At 29.3% G+C, this 20,265-nt stretch overlaps 2 protein-coding genes across 3 annotated transcripts in view; one reads left to right on the top strand and one right to left on the bottom strand.

The window, feature by feature from the left end:
- LOC129968927 (ammonium transporter Rh type A-like) overlaps nt 1–4,127 on the bottom strand; it is a 198,703-nt gene extending 194,576 nt beyond the window's left edge. Inside the window, exon 1 of the mRNA XM_056083279.1 lies at nt 3,920–4,127. Coding sequence (XP_055939254.1) covers nt 3,920–3,940 — 21 coding nt within the window. The 5' untranslated portion in view covers nt 3,941–4,127. The remainder of the gene's footprint in view (nt 1–3,919) is intronic.
- The window catches only part of LOC129968928 (ammonium transporter Rh type A-like), a 207,932-nt gene extending 190,099 nt beyond the window's left edge, over nt 1–17,833 (top strand). For both annotated transcript variants that reach the window (XM_056083284.1, XM_056083285.1), the window contains exons 9-10: nt 1,304–1,485; nt 17,504–17,833. In XM_056083284.1, the coding sequence (XP_055939259.1) occupies nt 1,304–1,485; nt 17,504–17,598 (277 nt within the window). In that variant the 3' untranslated portion in view covers nt 17,599–17,833. The remainder of the gene's footprint in view (nt 1–1,303; nt 1,486–17,503) is intronic.
- The last annotated feature ends 2,432 nt before the right edge of the window (nt 17,834–20,265 follow it).

Raw genomic sequence — 20,265 nt, 5'->3', positions numbered from 1 at the left:
CAATAATTTCCTCAATGAGTATTACTTAAATATTTTGTAAAACGCTACTCAGTTGAATATTTTTGATAGGAGGAATAAATTATTGTTAAAAATTACGTGTAAGAAGCAATGAACGTTGATGGATATGTGCTACATATTTTTTTATATTCATTTTTAGCGGAGCTATTAATTTTCCATTGACAAAATCACAAGGAATTGGCATCAGTTAAAAATTTCAGATTATTTATGAATAAAGTAGCTTTAAAAAAATGCATTCATTCTCTAGACAGATATTTTTTACAGCACTGCAAATTTCTGAGCTGATTATCGACTATTTGTTTAAAATATATTGGTACAGCCACTTTGAATAAATTATAAAAAAAGTGCTGGTTGAAAATTGTCAAATTTTTTTTAAATTTTCTTTTAAGAGATGCTATACAAGTTTTAAAACAATACTTGATTTGAAAAGAATTCCTCAAAAAAGCTTATATTTTCTGCATTTTTATGAATATTTTCCTTTTAATATATTTCTTCTTTAATTTCATTGAAAATGATGAAATCAGTACTGAAAAATTATCCAAAAGTAAATTTAATATTATAATTTTCTAGTATTTTTAATATCCAATTATATTTCGCACATTAAAAACATAATAAGATAAATATATAAAAAATAAACACACTCTGTATACACACAAAACTTCAAAATAAACTGAAATTCTAAAATTAATGTATAATAAAAAAATTGAAAAAATTCCATAAGAAAAAGGTTTTTATTTTTGTGCTTTTTTAATATGAAAATTTTCTTTCGACAGTTAATTCGACAGTTTCTTTGAAAATAATGAAAACAGTAGTAAAAAATTATCCAAATTAAAAAGTTATCCAAAAGGAATTTTAATATTAAAATTTTCTAACATCTTTTAATATCAAAATCTATTTCGCGCATTTAAAACATAATGAGATATATAACATACCACACGAATACAACACGTTCTACATACATACAAAATTTACAAATAAACTGAAATTCTAAAAATAATGTATTGTTAAAGTTCTCCTGAGAACCCTTGTTTGTAGGGGAAGGCGGTAATCTTTAAACGGATTAGTCCATTTTCTGAAGAGGGGAAATACGAAACGGTGAGCAAGTCATGAAGAAAGAACAAAGTTATAATAAATACAACTGCTTTAACATCTTTCAGTTTATTACAATAAACTCATCTGATAAGCCACGATGCTTGGGTTTTAAATGATTCCTTCTGAAAGCTTATTTTAATTTCCTGAATAGAATAATAATCTGCTTTTATTAATAAGTGTTGTTTAATTACAGTTTGTATCAACTCTATCCAGCTCGTTCTCCCTTGGTGAATACCACAGAATTCCAGAGAATTCGCTCTGTCTTGAAGGATATTAATTCTGGAGAAGACTGGTCAGAAGCAAGTCAAGCTTACGCCCAGCTTGAAGCATTGTTCACTACACTAGCAGTCGCTATTGCTGGAGGCATTGTTACAGGTGAGGCATTTTACTCTATTTACAGGGCCAGTACAAGGTAGTTACGAAAAGTGTAGGGACAAAGCCCTGCGCCACTGATTAATTTTATAAAAAAGAAAATGCATTTTTATAAAAGAGATCTGAATGCTTAAACTTTTTATTATTCGGAACAATCGGAATTGTTCCATTCCGAGCGAATGCTCCCCAAACCACAGCACTGCTGCCTCCAAACTGGCGTTTAGAAAACATTGTTCGTTCACTTCTAAATCATGCCAATAATATCTTAAGCCTTCAGGTCCGTCCAATTTAAATTTCTTTTCATCTGAGAAAATAATGTCAATTCATCCATTTCCAAGTTCAATATGCTGTTTTGCCCATTCTACTTAAATAATTATTTGTAGTTTTGTTAGTGGAGGCAGCTTTCTCATTTTGATATATTTTACATGTGATGATATATTTTACATTACGCATTTATTTACACATTTTACATTACGCATTTATTTACACATTTTACATTACGAATTTATTTACACATTTGATATATTTTACATTACGCACAGTTCTACTAACAAGACAGTTGCAATTCCTTTATAATTTGAATAGAAGATTGGTGTTGAGAAAAAGCTCGATTATTCATGGCTTTTTGGATGGATTAGATAGATGCGGGTTTTTTTATATATATAATATAGTTGTTGAGATGTTTCAAGAAGTTATTTACAACACTTTTTGAGCGTCTTAATCGTTTCGCAATTTATCTGGAAAATAAACCACATTTTCTGAAACTAAGAATCAAAATTCGTTCTTTTCACACAACTTTTCTCCCTCTTACCATAACTGAGAAAATATTATGATTTCATCAAAGTTACTTTTAGCCAAAAACAGAAATGATTTTAATGAATAAGAAATTTGTTGTAAAAATAAGAGAAATAAAATAATGCAACATAACAACGAAGAACAAAGAATCTTTTTAACAAAAGAATAATACGAATTTTACTGTCAAAAGATATGGCGAAAATAGACAACATCATTTGCGTTAGTAAAATTTACATGCGCAGTTTAACATTTTCTAATAAAATCGTTTGCTTTTATAATTAAATTCTAATAAAGATAAATTCTTTGGAAAAGCTATTTAAACCATCTAATAACGAATTCAGAATAAAAATAATTTCAGAATAAGGTAAAAAACTATGTGGCTCTATTTTTGTTTCCAACTTTCGTTCTGTACAAAAAAATGATTAAAATATAAAAACATTAAAAAAATTATTGCATTTTTAGTAGAAAATAATTTTTTCCTGCTCGATGTTTAGCTCCTTAAAAATGTGATATATAGTATTGTAATATATATAATTTTTGAACTGTAATAATTCTGCGTAATGGAAACTCTACATCTGAATTTCATTTTTTTTTCTTTTTGCCCTTATTTATAAATAAATAAAAAAAATGTAGCATCATTAAACATGACAAATTCTTTCGTGGCTTTATCGTTGACCAAATGAAAATAATAAACAATTTTCTCCTATTTTATCAACCATTCGTTCTGCCCAATATTTATTATGCCTAAAAAGGAACATTCAATATGAGAAAATTATTCTTATGTAATTTAATATGGCATTAAAGCTTTACTAAAGTTTCGTCATTCTGCATTGCATTCTTTCATATTTTCTCTTTGTAATCTTCAGAAAAATCATCTAATTTACTGTAGTGTTTTTTTTTTTTTACTAAAATTCAAAAAGTGTAAAATTTATTGGGAAATACGTTTCTATTTAAGCAACTTTAACAATACATATTTATATTGCTACAATGCGATGAGAATTTAAATATTCGAATTTAAATATTGTAATAAATATTCATATTATGATAATTATAATAATAATATTTTCATATCATTAAAAATTTCAGCAATATGATACGTATTTGTATTTACAAAATTAAATAAGTTTATATTGATTTATATTATTAAAATTTTAGATATTACGACATCTTCGCAATTAATGAGTTACCTCAACTAAAGAAGAATAGTTTTAATTTAGACAAATTTTAAATGGAAAAATACAAATCCATTTTCCAACTACCATGCTGATAGTAGAGAAAAAAAATACTTACAATTGGCAAATATATATGTATAAAATTAAAGTATTTGAAAAATTTCGTGGTTTTTATTGATTGCATGATTTAATAAACGGAAACGTAATTTTTTTCCTTTTACTGCATTATTTAAGTAAAAAAAATTATTAATCTCGTATTTATTATCACGCAAAGACAAAATATAGACCTTTCAACAAAATGGATAGTTTGAAAACATTAATGTGGACATATATATAGAGAAAAAAATCCCCCTCAAAAGTACTGATGCGTTTTAAAAAGTATTGTGACTTTATTCTTTTCAGTCTTTGTTCCATGGAAATGTAAACATCTTTTGTCTTTCGCTGCATTATTTAACTAAAAAGTGACTTACCTGGTATTTAAAGTGCTCCATTACTATCACACACAAGGTCAACTTTTATTCCTTTCACCAAAATGGATGGTTTGAAACCAAGAAAATCTGACGATTCCGAATCTTACGTCCTGGATTAATTCCAAATCCTTTCAACGCAATAGTTGGCAACTTGTCCTTTACAGAAACATTCATATCCTTATGATGTGATACCTCTTTCAGAAGTAACTGGAAGTCTTTAATTCGAAAACTGAAATGAAACGGACGAACTTTGATTGTTCTAATTATTGCTCGTATTGTATTTAAAAGTTATTGTCTTCCTTATCTTTCGGTGCCCTGCGCAAACCGGAACTGTTCTGTTATGGAGACCAAAATGGTTTATATATATAAACATAAAAGATAATAAGATATAACCTTTCGTATTTTCAATCAGACAAATGAAATAAAATATTATGTAATTGAGTTTGACAGTTGCGGTTGATTACATCAGATAAACTGCAAAAAGAATATTTAGAATACAAAATATTAAAAAGATAAAACGCACGGCAGAAAAGTTCTTATTATAAATTTTTTGTGATGAATATTTTTTAAGTGACCAGAAGTTTTAAATAGCTTATATTCAAAAAAGATTAATGATAAATTAGTTAGTGATACATAGTACTCATTAATGAAATATTTAATGATACATACAGTCCAATGAAGACTTTATTTATTAGTCAATGATTCGCACAATCTAGTGATAAGTTCATTTATCAGTTAATGATGCATAAGATTCAATGATGGGTTAGTTAACGATGCATATTGCTCAATAATGAGCTAGCTGTTAGTCAATGGTGCATATTTCTCATTAATGAGCTTGCTTCTTTATTAATGAAACATACAGTTCGGTAATGAATTTGTTCCTAGTTAATGATACATAAACTTCAATAATGATTTGTCTGCTAGTTAATGATGCATACACTTCAATGACGAATTGTCTTCTGATTAATGATGCATACTGTTTAATAATGAGTTAGTTAACGATGATATTATTCACGGTTGAATTTGTATGTTGTCAATGATACATACAATCTAGTGATGACTTTATCTGTAATTACTAATAAAGACTGAATATAACTTAAGTAGCCAATAGTTTCAGAGAGTTTATAATTAAAAAAGATTACTTTAATTGATTTTAAAAATTAGTTTAAAGGTTAATATTTATTAAGGTAAAAGTTAATTTTTCTTTTTAACTATTTTATATAACTAGTAAATTAATTTAATAAATGAAAAAAAAGTAAAATATGTTCACTGAATGTGACCAGATGTTATGGATTTTCTTGGAGAAATCCGAATTTTAATTGTTTGTGCTAAATCGAAAAAAATATTACCTGGTTTCAATGATAGGTCTGGGATAACTTTTTTTTTTATTGTAATCAATAATTCATAGTAAGAAGAATAACTAATTTTTTTTTTTAAATTAGACCCTTAATAATTCTTCTTTTCAAACTTTATTATACTTAGCTTACGCTCTTTATGTTTATCAATGTGAATGGAACAGCTGGAATAATGATAAAAGTGACTGCGGAATAACAATAAAAGTAACACCGAAATAAACTGTTTGTGTGTGTGTGTTGTTGTTGTTTTAATTTATGATGAATTATTTAACTATTCTCATTTTTTTAATTTATTTACTTGATATTTTATTACCTAATTTATCTTCCTTCCTTTCAAACATCGTCCAGTATTAAGTGCTTCAGTTCCAGATAATTCAAGTTAAAAAAAAACTTTTCTGACTTTATTATCATATCTTTATAAAATAAGTATTTTATTTTAGCATGTCCGCCACCTATTGCATTCTAGGTAAATTATTAGATAATTATTGTTCGCCAATGCCATGCAATTAATATACGATTACCGACTTTCTTTGTTATATTACTAGACAATACTCATTCTTTCGCCGATATTCTTTACTACTCTTATGAACCCCCGGGGAGGCACCTCGAAATGAGAATGAGATGCTTCCGGTATGGTGGTTGGATCTCGCCATCCTGGAGGGTACACAAAAAGGTGGGGGATCTGGCTCCTGCCATCGATGAAGGGACGTACTTCCTTCGGGAAAGGTTGTACCGTGGCCGGTGATCGTCCTTTGGACTCAGCCACAGTTCCCGCCAGTGTTGCTGTTGCGGCGGCCCGGTCATTCAGTTTTCGTTGTCTGTGTGCCTTCTGGCGGGTAGGAGAGTCAGTGATATGACTTACTACTCTTATGAACTCTCATGTGTGAGAATTTGAAAATGAATATCTGAGTACTCATGACATTCACGAGCTCTCCCGAGATGAGATCCAAAATTTTTTTGAGTGCTTGATGAAATTTTTATTAGAGAGCGTGCAAGAAGTTTAGGGGTGATTATATTGCCGCTGGTTTTTATTTTGAACGACAACTCAGCTTACTTAAAGAGTAAAACGTATAACGAGTAACTCATTTTTTAATGCAAATGTGTTCATAAAAATGACAACATTGTTCGTTGATATTTATTAATATATTAATTAATATATTAATAATATATTACCTCACTACATTTTATCATTAGTGCGTTTTATTAAAATGTCTTGTGTTTTTTTAGCTTAACTTGTGTGTCAAAATCTTCATGATAATTAATGCGTATAATTGGTCTTATGAATCGCTATATACCAATTAATATGTGAAAAATCAGTGACGAATTCCCATTTTAGCAAATCAAAGCACAGAGCTTTCTTTTAGAAATAGCTCTATTTAAAGTCCGTTACACTAATAACATTAATAATCAGTCAGTGGCATTAATTATCTTGAATAGTGATAATTCACGAATGGATGAAAAATATGGTGATAAAAATTGCATCCCGTGATACGTCAACGTCCGAAACCAATATTATCAAAAAATTTAAAGCTGTTTAATTGCTTTGAAATTTCTGATTTTAAATGAACCCTTTTACTTATTATGTTTGCATTGTTAGTTGTCCATTAATGTGCCATAATAATTTCTTCATAGATTTGATACAGATTTGAATTACCATAAATTATTGAAACCTGTACTATAATACAAAATGGTCCATTTTTGATAATGTGTTGGTTTTTTTTTCTTTTTTTTCTGTTTTATTGTTGCTTATCTGTATTTTGTACTGTTGCTTATCTGTATCACATAAAAGATAAAATGATCTTAACGACTCATTTTGAAATATCTAGATGATTCAATGTTTGTTCAGGTTATTTTATGGGTTTGAAGTAATTTGCTGTTTTGTCCCTTCTAGCACTAATTTTAAACTCGTTTCCTCGCAGCTTAATGAGTTTTATATTTGTAATATATAATGATATATCCTTTCTTTCATAAGATATGAAAAATGAAACTTTCTAAAATTAATATTATTCTATCATTTTATAATATTGAAATGAAATTTCAATTCAATGCATCTGAATATTTCAAAATGTCATTAAAGTTCAAACTACAAATTATCTTTTCATCCTTCATGGGGTTTTTTTCCCATTATAAATAAGAAATTATTCTTCTAAAGAGCTAAAACAAAGTATATTGTTTACTAAACAAGCGATTTGAATTTCATTAACCAAATATTTTTTTATTTATTTATTATGTTATTTTTGTTTTATTATTTATTCTTATATTATTTATTTTATTCATTATTATTATATAATTTATTATTTTTTATTCTATATTTACCACCAAAAAAAGACATTAGAAAGCAAAAGTCATCGGTGATTTTTTTTTCCTTCCTTTTCTTTCATTTCTTTCTTTCTTTTTTTTTTTTTATTTCTGGACGAATGATACAAGAAGACATACATAGACAAATGGACATAAATGTGAAAAATGCATTACAAAATAATGGAGGTCCTAACACTTCAAACTCATCACGTCAGGTCGCCAGATACAAATTTGTACACTATCATCGTTCTGCATTGTACATAAAACTCTCCTTTTATCCAACGTCTGTTACATGCGGCGTTTCTTTCCCTCGGCGAACCCTGCCAAGTCTCTCATCCTGAAAATTCCAAAAATTCGATCACCAGATGGCGCTTTTGTTATAGTACCTTGAATTTTCTTATTTTGCCTTTTTGCACCTTTTCTAATTTTGAATGTAAAGAATATTTATTAAAACATACGCTATGATATTTATTTAGCAGATTTGATTACTAGATCTCTCTCTCTCCATAAAATTTCCTTGAATTTAATTATTCTATTTCGGATTATTTTTAGATTTTGTTTGCATATGTTAATACAAACGAATCATAAAAAAATTCATTTATACTATAGATTTAACTATCCCACATAAAGAAGAATTGTAGTCATTAAAATTGAAAATGTCAAACAATATATGGGGAGGGAGGGATGAAAACTTTTTAATTGAAGCAATATCTATCGTGTATTAATATCAATAACAGCATAGAGTAATTTCAGTACAAAAAGAGAAGTTACATATCCTACAAATTAGTCATTTGAGCCTATCTCTCAAAAATTTAATAACAGTAAAATGAATCTATAAAAATAAATAGCTTTAAAAAAATCTTGTAATTATTTGCATTTCTGTAAACTATGTTTTCTAATAGAATAATGATGCCATCTTTTCAAAAGCATCACTTAAAGTTTTCAACTGCATTTCAAGGTTATTTCTTATCATATGACTCATCGTTATGAATCACTTTAATATTATTTCATATATTGACCTTTCCTTTGTTTTTCTTTGGTAATGGTTTAAGATAGTTAGATTGATGCCCTGTTTAGAAGCTGCATAGAAAGTATTTTGGTATGAGTCACATAATTTTAAACAGTGGTCATTGAATATGATGTGAACGAGCTGGAACTCCCTTCTCAAACTACCACACCACACCAGCGCTCTGGTATACCAACATATGTTTTTGTATGTATATAAAAGCATATTTTAAGGTGGAATCTTTGTTTAAACAATTTACCTTTATGCTTTGTCTTTCAGAAGAAAAAAATATTTTTTTCTAAAAATTGGAAGTTTGAGACTTGATTCCATCAAAGAACCTTCTGGTACGTGGGTCTGGTGCACGTTAAATCCGTCGGGACCCAACGTCCTCCTGTTCGTATGGAAGTTTGGAGAGGGGGATGTCAACGCAGGTGTCGCCTCGTCATCTGAACCATTGTTCAAAATTACGAGGTCCGTCCCAAAATACCACTAGTGTTGCTTTAAAAACAGGACGTCAATATAACTAAACTAAAACCAAAAATTGAAAAATCATAAGGAATCAATATTTTCTTTAGAGCTCGTACGCATATTTCTATAACAAAACATAGAGAAAAGTGAAAAAATTTCACTTCACGTTTTTCACTTATAAGGCAAAGTTCGTCTGTCAGCAGAGGGAAAATTTAAAACAGTAAGACAGAACCCTTTTTGTTTGTTTGTTTAGATATATTAACGTCCCGTTGTAAAGCAACACTAGGGTTATTTTGGGACAGACCTTGTAATTTTGAACAACATCTGAGCTAGCACACCCCGTGTGCTAGCTCAGATGTCCCCACACACCACACCACACCAGCGGGAGGACGTTTGGCATGACGGATTTAACGTGCAACAGACCCCCTTACACGACGGTTCTTCGGTGGAATCGGGTCTCGAACCTGAAACTCTACGGCTCACAAGCCGAGACCTTACCACCAAGCCTCCGCGGCCTATACAGAACCCATATTGAAGTGATCAAATCAATAAAACATTAGTCATAGTTTTTCCGAGATTTAAAATCCCCCTAGCCTATGCCCAGATAGCTTGCTCTCAAAAATGGGAAAAGCAAAGTGTGGGAAACTTTTACTTAAAATCGCTTAAAATAACATAAATAATATCTTGTGAAAAAAAAAATGGCTAAAAATTATTCCGAAACAAAAATACTAAAATTATGCAGCTTGATGGAACATATTTTCCTGAACTCGAAGCGTTACAAACTTAGAAACAAAGGCCCATTTTATCAGTTATTTTGTAGTGAAACTACGGAATTAATTTTTTTATTCAGAACATATCTTATAACTTAAAACGAGTAATTCTTGCATATAAATAAATTTATTTCGTGTATCTCGGAAACAGCTACAATGAATTGGATCAAATTTTATATTCAGATAAGCTTTTGTTTTTTAAGCTGATCTATATAGGTGTCTTTCCTGAAAAAAAAAAAAAACGAGATTTTACACACGCAATTTTTTTTTTATAACTAACTTTTAGAATAAGTATATTTAACTTCTGCTTCGAAGTGTAGCATTGCAGTATAGTGGTCAGAACAACCTGAATGACACGTGTGTTGCGGGTCCTCGTTTCGAGTTGCGCTTTTAGCTTTATTTTTTTACTTATGCATTTATAATTCATATTTTTGCTTTATAAGTTTATCTATATTGTCTATATAAGCTATTAAATTTATCTATATCCGGGGAAAAAACCGCGATTCTACACAAAGAATAGCATTTTTTTTTATCTTTAAATATTAGAGCCTTTTTCTATCTGCTTTCATGCTGACAATGTCATGTAGCGCCATTTTTGAACGCGATTTCACCACGGTAAAACTGAGCGTAAGCTCAAAAATATTAGCAATGATAGCTAAACTGTAGAATGAATAATGTACTGTAGCAGTTGCATTACTCTTATCTTCTCTTTTGGATACTAGATGGCGATGCCTGATTAGGCCGTCCCATTTGTCATCCCATAAAGCATTGCGATTGTAATTAGAATGAGATGTGACGCTGAACTGTGAAGCCGAGCGCGTGAATGTTTTGTGTTTGTGCTTGTTTAAGTGTGTGAATGTGATTATTAAAAGAAATGTTTCCAACAACATTCGTCCTGTTGCTTCCTGCACAGATCATAATAATCTACATACCACCACAGTACTATAATAGAATGTTTCGAATAACTTGTTAAACTATGTGTATTCATGATTTATTTTTTATTTAAATGACCAGCTCTTATGTAATTAAGATTGAAAAATATTTATATGTAATCAGTATGTGATTTTCTCCGCAAAAACACGATTTTACAAAAAAGGGAAATTAAAAAACAACAACTACCGATTGAAAGTCAATTTTCCAGATATTGCTAGTTAAAGTGGAAAACTGACAAAATTATGACTTTGTTTACTTCTATTGTATTACAATTTCTTTTCTTAAGCAAAAATAAGGGTTAACAAGAGGTGAATTTGAAACAAAAGTAATTACGTTCGGAAAACAAAAGTTAGAAAACTATTGATCTGGATTTTACTTTTCATATCATTTTTTTTTCTTTTTCGAAAAGATATTTAGACGTTCTATAAAAGGAAAAGGTAGAATTTTTTAAATGACTCCAGTGACATGAACCACAAAAATAAAAATATCAATACAGTTTAATATTAAGCACATTAGTTCCAGACCATTTTTTTTATTTTTTATATATTCTCATTTCTTTGAACTAATTAAAACAGGTATCCATATAGCATACCTTTGATAATATTCAGCAGCAATCCAATAAAAGAAATTTTATTCTCTTTATTGAATTATTTATTTCTAGGTTCTATAAACTTCTTTTTAACCAATAAAAAATTAAGACTTTTATTAGTAAAGCATGCGTAATAATTGTTCTTTTAATGATGATCCTTCGCATCTTAAAATAAAGAACCGTCCATAATTATCGTTTCTCAATAATTTCTTATAAAAATAAAGTGAATTTACTTTCTTTTAGTGTGCAAAAGTTTCTTTATTGATTTAATTCATAAAAACTTTCACTTTATAAAGAAAATACTTTAAAAAAATCAATATAACTAAGCAATCTAAAAATTTCTTTAATGCTTTCAGTTTTTTTTAAGGTTAAATGAAACGAGTAAAAATTAGAAATCATTATATAGCCAATAATTAATTACCAATTGTATAAACTGCTCTTAATTGGGGTTTTTTTAATAAAAATTGAACCAAATTGAAAATTTTTTTTCTCATAAAGCAATAGCTACTTTTGAGTAAATAAAAAATTAAACTTCTTTCTGTAAAGTTTTGCAAAAAAAATTAAATCCTAAAATTTATAAACTGAAATTGGCTCTCATCATGCCACACATAAATTCACAATTTCTGTTGAAAACTACTTTAATGAAACAAGTCTTAAAGAACCAGTGAATGTTATCTTCTCAGAACTTTTTCACATATTCCTTAATGTCGTACTTCTATCCAGCATAAAAATAATGGACCGTGGACAAGAACATGAATGTCACGAAAACTCAGATTTTTATTTTCAGTGTTCTCAAATAATTTTCTTTATGTGCTGAGCATATTATAATGACTTCATAAACTACAGTAAACAGGGATAACTTTGCCACATTTTTCTTTCCATAAAATATCTTTGTAGACTTGTAAAGTAACAATATTTCAAAACCATCATAAATCAATGGTTTTAGATTCTATGGAAATATGAAAATTTAAGCAATTTATTGCGATTAAAAAAAACAGCATCGGCTAAGTTACTCTGGGAAAGGCTGCAACTTTGTTAACTGCGTTAAATCAATCAAAACCTGGCAAAAATATAAGAGAAAAAGAATTTTTTTTTAACTATAAAGACTCGTTACACATTAGAATTAATTCTTTATTGTAAAGAATCATATGCAAAAAGTATGTTAGCCATTAGAATCGGAATGCTTAAAATTCACAAAACTTATAGTCAACAAAAGTTTTACAAACTCGTCAGAAACGATACATTTCCCACTGTATTCGCTGCAAGGAGGTTCAATCATCTATACAATATCTTGTACATTCAGTATATTTCCATTATGAATGTTTGACAAGTAAAAGGTTTTTCTTTTGTCATTCGTACAATATCTTTATCTCCCCACCCCCATAAATCAAATGAGTTTATTGATAAATACTTTAACTCTTTCCTTTCAAGAATTTTAATACAATTACATTCCAATCCTTAGTTCAATCAATCTCTTGGGTCAAGTTGATACTCAACATTTCATGTTCGTCAAATGTGCCATGTAAATAAATTGTACAATTCTGCTGCTTTGGCCCTTCTTCTGATTGTTCTTCCATTATAGACTCCCTCACCAATTTGATTTGCTGTAGAAGAGATTGGCCTTTTTCCCATCAGCTGTGAAATTATCGAATTTGCCTTCTCTAAGAATCTAAGAAATCTTGCATTGTGAGCTGTATTATAGCCATTATAGAAATATATGAAAAACACTCGATCTGAAAAAAGTATAATTTGTAATTTGAGAAAATAGTAAATTCTGTAATGGCTATGTCCGTTTTTTTTACCCAATCTTCTAGTGCAGTTTCTCCAAGTTGAGTAATTAATCCAAATGTAACATAACATTATCGTTACATTTTGAATTGAAATTCTGGAGTGGAAGGAATTGGAAATGGAACTGAAATTGTATCAATATTCTGAAATAGAGCTCTGTACTGATTTACGTAACAAATTTCCGCTCCGCCTATAGTCTGTGTATTTTCTGTAGGCGGTTCAAGGTCACATTTTATACCGCGTTACTGGTACCAGACAACCAATAACGAGGTAGAAAATGTGACTTTGAACCGCCTACAGAAAATACACAGACTACAATAAAGACATTCGGATTAAATCTGATTGACCGGACGGTCATGGCACCAACTCTGGCGGGAACTATGGTTGAGTCCTAAGGGCCATCATCGACCACGTTTAAAGGATATTTTTAAGCATAATTATAATAGATGTTTAATTAATATTAGGTCAATGATGCTTGGATAATACGATAAAGAGATGAATTTAGTGAATGAGGGAGCAAAAATGAAAGTTCCTAAAACTGCTGGAATTTTGATGATATATCGATTAACAGCAAGCTATGATATCCTTCTAGAAGCTTTTTTGTGCTGCCACTTAAACCAGCAGAAGCAGAATGACAAAGCAGAGAGTCAGTCAGCATTGACTCAGTTGAGAGTAGTAGCATAAGTGTAGAAAGTCGTGAGTAATTGAACGAAGTCTCTCTTCTGTAAATTCTTCTTGAGCACTTTGCGCTCTTACGATTGTTTATTACCGATTGTATTGCTTGTGTGATGTTGTTTACTACAAGTGCTGATGTGTGCACTTGGTTTTGCTTTGTTGCCTCTGTGCTCATGTTTCCGCGTAGAAAAAAATATCTTCAGCTGTCATTAAGCTTGTTGTGCTCTTTTCGCTGTACTACACACAAACGGATGTAGGATATGTTTCGTAACATTATATAAAAACCAAGACGATATGATCCATACTACAAAATAATCTTATGCCATAGATAAGCTTGCGTACAATGCTAAATTTTCTTTCATTTTAAAAATTAAACCTCACTGTTTGTAGATAATAAAAATTTTAATTGAATAGATGTGATATGAAATAGAATAGCTATAAGTAAAATAAAACATAATTTGTTAGATTTTTTTAATCGTGTAACTGAAAATTATACGTTAATAAGTAATCCAAGATTCAGTAATCTCCCATATCATTTGAGATAATACAGTAGAGATTATTACACTCTTGAATATGTTTCACAGGTCTGTGGCATTATTCGTTGTTCTGTTTCTGTACAAATGGAATTTTATATTAATTTCGAAATAAAAAATACTTATTTCACATCTTTGTAAAAGCAACGTGTGATTTTGAGAATTTTAAAAGATTCCTTCAATTTCTCAAGTGGATTTAACCTGAATGTTAATTTCTTTCAAAATATATATCTGGATTTCTTTAAAATTGCCATTTAAAAAGATAAATATGAGGTATGAGCTAAATTTTTATACACAACTTATTCAGACATCGCTATAAAAGTTCTGTGTAAATTTTAAAGTTATTTGATATTTAATTTGTATATACGAGACTAAATGTAGACATTAAATTCTCCATTTATGATGTTTTTTTGATAAATCCTTAAACTATCCTTTTGGAATTAATATAGCTAGCGAGACTTTGATTACAAACAGATTTTACATCATATCATGTTGCACTGAGTTTTATAATAGATTTTAGAATTTTCAAAGCAAAGAAGCAGACGATTTTTAAATCTTGCGTAACCATATCCTGAAAAACTCGTCTGGGGAAAAAAAGAATACAGTATTCCTACTTTATAAATACACGTGTTATATTCACAGTGTTAAGAATGAAGATCATTTTTGAGACTTCTACCATATAGTTGCCATAAGCTAGTTTATACTGTATTTTTCATTAAAAATATATGATATTTTGCAGGAACTTTTCCTGAATATTTTGTTCGAAGTTATGTGGCAGTATAAAATTTGTTCCAAGATCCAAGCCAGACTTATAGTTAGACAGGCTTTTATTATGTTAGGTAATGGAAGTTTATTGATTCGCGTCTGGAATTCTACATTGTTCGATTATCATTTGGCTTTTCTCCAAATTATTGCCTCGTGTCATATAACATCTGCTTCTGCGGATACTGCTATTTTATATGATCCAAAATTTATTCTTTCTGTTTCTACACAAATAGTTTTATCGCTAACAATTTCAGTTCGTTTTTCCACGAATATTCTATGTTTAATAATTTTAAGCTGGAAATATTTATTGAATGGTATATTATCTGCAAATTGCATGGTGTTGCGTGCAAAATTAAAAACCTTAACCATTTATATGTTCAAAAATTTATTCTTTCTGTTTCTACACAAATCACTAAAAATTTCAGTTAGTTTTTCGACGTATATTCTATATTTAATAATTTTAAGGGGAAAATATTTATTGAATGGTATATTACCTGCAAATTGCATGGTGTTGCGTGCAAAATTAAAAACCTTTATCATTGAACTAAAGCTACAAAATGAGATCAGAAATTAATTGTTTCATGTGTATGTTTTCGTTAGAAAAGTTTTTTTAATTAGATTTTTAATGTTTAATTAGATTTTTATTTCAAGATAAATAAAATTTTAATAGTTTTCATCAAAACAAATTGAACATATCATTGCACAAAAATAATTTTTAGAGCGTTTTAAAATTCGAATTATAAAATTTCATTGATATCAATTTTTCTTTTGTACAATGTTTTTCTTTAAATTTTAATTAATTTTAAAGAGTAGTTTTTAGCATGTATATATTTTACAACTATATTTTCCACTGTTTTAGTAAATGTTTTTTTTTTTTTTTTTTGCATAAATATGTTTCTTGTGTGCACATTATCGCTGTAAAATAATCTATTTTTTTCAAATAATTGCCAAAACTATAAAAACCAATTCCGTAATCAATTTTACTTTATATGCAAGATCATTATCACTATACATGACATCAATTATCACTTGTCTTTGTTTCTGTTATATTAACGTTCCATTTAAAATGATGTGAGGGCTACTTTTTGATGAACATCATAATTTTGATCTGTGGTTGGATGACGAACGAACATGCAACTTCTGTGAATTATGAGATATTAGAACTACTATGCATCTTTAAAGTAAATCATTAAAACCTTATTAAATAAATTAAAACATAATTATTACTTATTTGCAATATATTGGAATACTAATTATCTATTTATTTTATTATATTCTTCTTGGCATGCCGTTTGAAATGATAGTTTTAACATCATATTTGTTTGAAGTTGATTACTTTCTTTTATTTCTACATAATCATTAAATACTTTTATTTGAAGGCAAGGAAAATTACTAATTATGGTTCATGTAAGAATACTTATTGCTTGTATTATTTTACTATTATATATACTTTAAAAAAATAATAAAAATATATACTTTTACGATGTTATAAAAAAAGAATTAAAGTGAATCATTAGCATATTATGACTTAAAAATACAGTGCGATGAGTAATTAAGTTGATCAGTTATTAATACTGAGTGTAATGTCTTGATCTAGACTGATCATATTACGAAGCAGAATTTCCAGACAATTCCTTATTTTACAGCCCTATATATACAAAAGAACAACTTTTTCTAATCTTGGTTAAAAAAAAAAACAGTTATTTACACCTGTAGCAGGAGACACAACAGTCGAAGTCGAAGGGTTTCTTGAAACTCAGTTGGTTCACGGACTCCGAACTCGTGGGCGTAGTCCAACAGTCTGCCTGCAATTCGTTTCTTCCCTCCTCCTTAAAAAAAAAAAAAAAAAAAAAAAAAATCCCCGCACTTTATTTTGGAGACAATCTCCGCCTCTTAATTTACATTGGTCATTTGAGCTCTCTTTCGGCCAATCGGGGGTCAGCAATATGCTCTCTCAGCGGCGTCAGTGGGTCGTGGGAAGATCCTTTCACAATGAGAAACATCTAGCATCCAGATGTTTGGACATCCCTTTCTCTTTGAAGGTACTATCAATACCTCCTGAACGAGGAATTCCACATGTGGTCTTTCACTGTAGTCGCTAATGAACAAATGCGAGACCACTCAGGTGAAAAGATCCACCATCTGGCTATCTCGAGGAGTTTAGTAACAGCGACGACACCACTGGCTGTAAATGTCTTATCAGTACTAGGAAACGGGGAATGTTACATGAGTCTCATATTGTACACTCTGCTATTTTGAAAACAGAAACAGTACAAAGTTTTAAAACTTATAAATTGTTAAAAGAGCGCTTTCTTATGACAACAGCAATGATTACAGCTTATCAAAATAATAAAAACATTTATGATTTGAAAAAAATTCTTTAATATTGCAATTTTTCTTTTAGGTTATATAATCCGCAGTCCAATTTTCGATCCTCCAAAGAAACATCAAATCTTTGATGACACAGATTATTGGGAAGTACCTGAAGATGATCCTTGAAGAATGGGAATAATATTTTTGTAGTGATGAAAATATCGTAAAAATGTCTAGTACATTCTATTAATTTATTTTTGTCGTTACTGATAGAGTTGCTCTTAAACTCAAATTATGCTTTTTAATGTTGAATGGTTTTATTTTTTAGAAAATGGCAGTATTCAGACGTGTATTTTCTCCAAAGTATGTCATCATTTTTTTATTCCATTTTTTTGAATACTGACATCCATTCGGACCTGTAAAGAAATAACCTTTGCTTACTTTTTTTGATACAAAATGTATAAAATGTTTATACAAATATTTATAATTTTTTTAATAAAATATTGCTTGATTCATTTGACATGGTATATTGCAACATATTTTTCTCCAAACCAAAAATAAAGAATCTAATTTTAGAACATTTTAATTCTTAGAGGTTACTTTTTTTTAAGAATGAATATATTTGATAATGCATGATTATTGGTGAAAAATATGAATTCCTGAGTGCAAATTATTGTAAGAAGTTTTTAAAAAATAATATAATGAATATATAATGTACGATTTGCCTTCAGTATCTGCTATGCATTCCGACCAGTTCTTCTGGAATATGAACTTCAACGTTCCATTCGTCATCTATTTTAAAGTTGCAGGTGATTTACAAAAAACTGAAATGGGTAAATGAAAATGGGAAGTTTGAAACTCTCATTTTAAATAGGGAGATAAAATAGTTGCACGGTGCTAAATCTTGATGACATGATGATGGCCAAAAATGTTCTTAAATTTTGACTACATCTGAAAATCTGTTCTTTTTCATCCAAAAATAATCTTGTTGCGAATGGGGAAACCATGCTTCTGATGCAGCGCCGTAGTGTCAGAGAGGCCAAAGGGGATATAGATGGAAGGGTATTGTCTTAGAGAGACCCGTGGATAAAAAAACTTTAGTGCACTTGTGGCCCTTTTGGGGGTAAAATTGTTGTCTTGACCCGGGAATCATTTACGGTTGCAATACATTTATAACGACTGGAAACTAAAAAGAAAAAACCCGTATTATGCTTAAATATCATTTACTAACATAGGCCATTCTATGTTCAGACAATTAAACAAAATTGTGAATGCATTTTCTAACATGTAGGAGTACATGCCTTAGTCTCAGGCTAATTACATGTATTAGTCTGTTCGAATATTGGCATCTAGTGCGTTTATCAAACTTCTTTTTTAATCTGATGCCTCAAAAAACTAAATGTAATGAAGTATGTTTTTTCCAAAAATATATAGTATTTGTGAAATGCCATTGATTGTGTGTAAACTAACTTTATTAGATAGTTGTGGCAAAATTTCATTCCCTTGGATTTCTGCAAATAACAGCAAATAATTATCACCAAAAAATAACTGTATCAACCCTAGATGTTTTGTACCTTTCTTATATTGCCATTGTAGATAGTATGACATCTATGAAAAGAAAAGAAAAAAACAATTTCATATAACATTAGAAACAAAACATTAAAAAATATTCAATAAATACAGCAAAGCTGGATGGTTCGAAAGTGGCAGGATTAAAATAAAAATCTGAATGAAAGGAAACTAGTTCACGTTAACATTATATTAAATACAAAATTCCAGGGACAAAGAAAAAAAATTCCTATAGAAAAACTTCACATTTCTCAATTGTTCCATTCTATTGTAATGAATATTTAAGATTATTAATAAATGTACAAGGCAAACTTTTACTATAACTTTTGAAATCAAAGTTAGTTTAGTTTAATTATCTGATTAATCCACTTCCAAGAAGTCTCATATGCATCCTCTCGCTTTTCATTACATAGCGTCTTTTCCAGCTCATAGACGCGCCGTCGGCACATACGTCTGCCCGTATTCTGCAACCGTTTTGTTACGATGACATCAGCATCCTACTGTCGACATTAACGAGTACCATCTAGTGATTAGATCCCACATTATTACTAAAACTATTATTGCTACGAAAAAATCTTAATTTTTTTTAAACTAAAGATTATGAATATATGATTCCAAATAATTTATATTTTTATAAAACGAAATTATATCTGGTAGAGTCTCATAAAAATAAATAATAATCGAGATAAAAGATGTCCATAAAAAACAGTTTGTTCTATTTTTATAAAATATATAAATGCCTTTGTGCTTTATTTGATTTCAATTCATTATAGATTTTCAGATATATTTCCATTACAATAAATTAGAACAATATCTCCACACACTTATTACTTTTTTTGCATGCGGAGTGTATAACGAGAAAATATTATGATTGTCAAAAAATTGAAACTCTATATTTTGTCAATTCTATACGTCCAGAGTCCGAAAAAATATATATTTTTGAAATTATATCTGTTTGTCGATCTGTGAACACTATAACCCTAAAACGATTTCAACTGGATGAAATTTTATATATAGACTTTCAGCTACATTTGTAGATTTCTGTCAAATTTTGAACAAAATCCGTTCAGAAGAAGTCAGGTCTGTCGGACTGTCCGAATACAAGTGAACACGACAACTATAAAACGTAGAGAACTTACATACAGAAATAAAACTGGTGCACATGTTAAACATTTGGAATCAAGCATTTCACAAGCATGTAAACGCTGTAATTCAAAAACACATTCGCCTAAATTTGTGAAATTTGGTATGTGATTTTCTTAAAATTGTAGTTCTGTGTCAAAT

Source organism: Argiope bruennichi, chromosome 5 (genome assembly GCF_947563725.1).
Source record: "Argiope bruennichi chromosome 5, qqArgBrue1.1, whole genome shotgun sequence".
Taxonomy (NCBI): Eukaryota; Metazoa; Arthropoda; class Arachnida; order Araneae; family Araneidae; genus Argiope; species Argiope bruennichi.
Note: the sequence above shows the minus strand (reverse complement) of the source record. Positions and strands in the feature narration are given on the sequence as shown.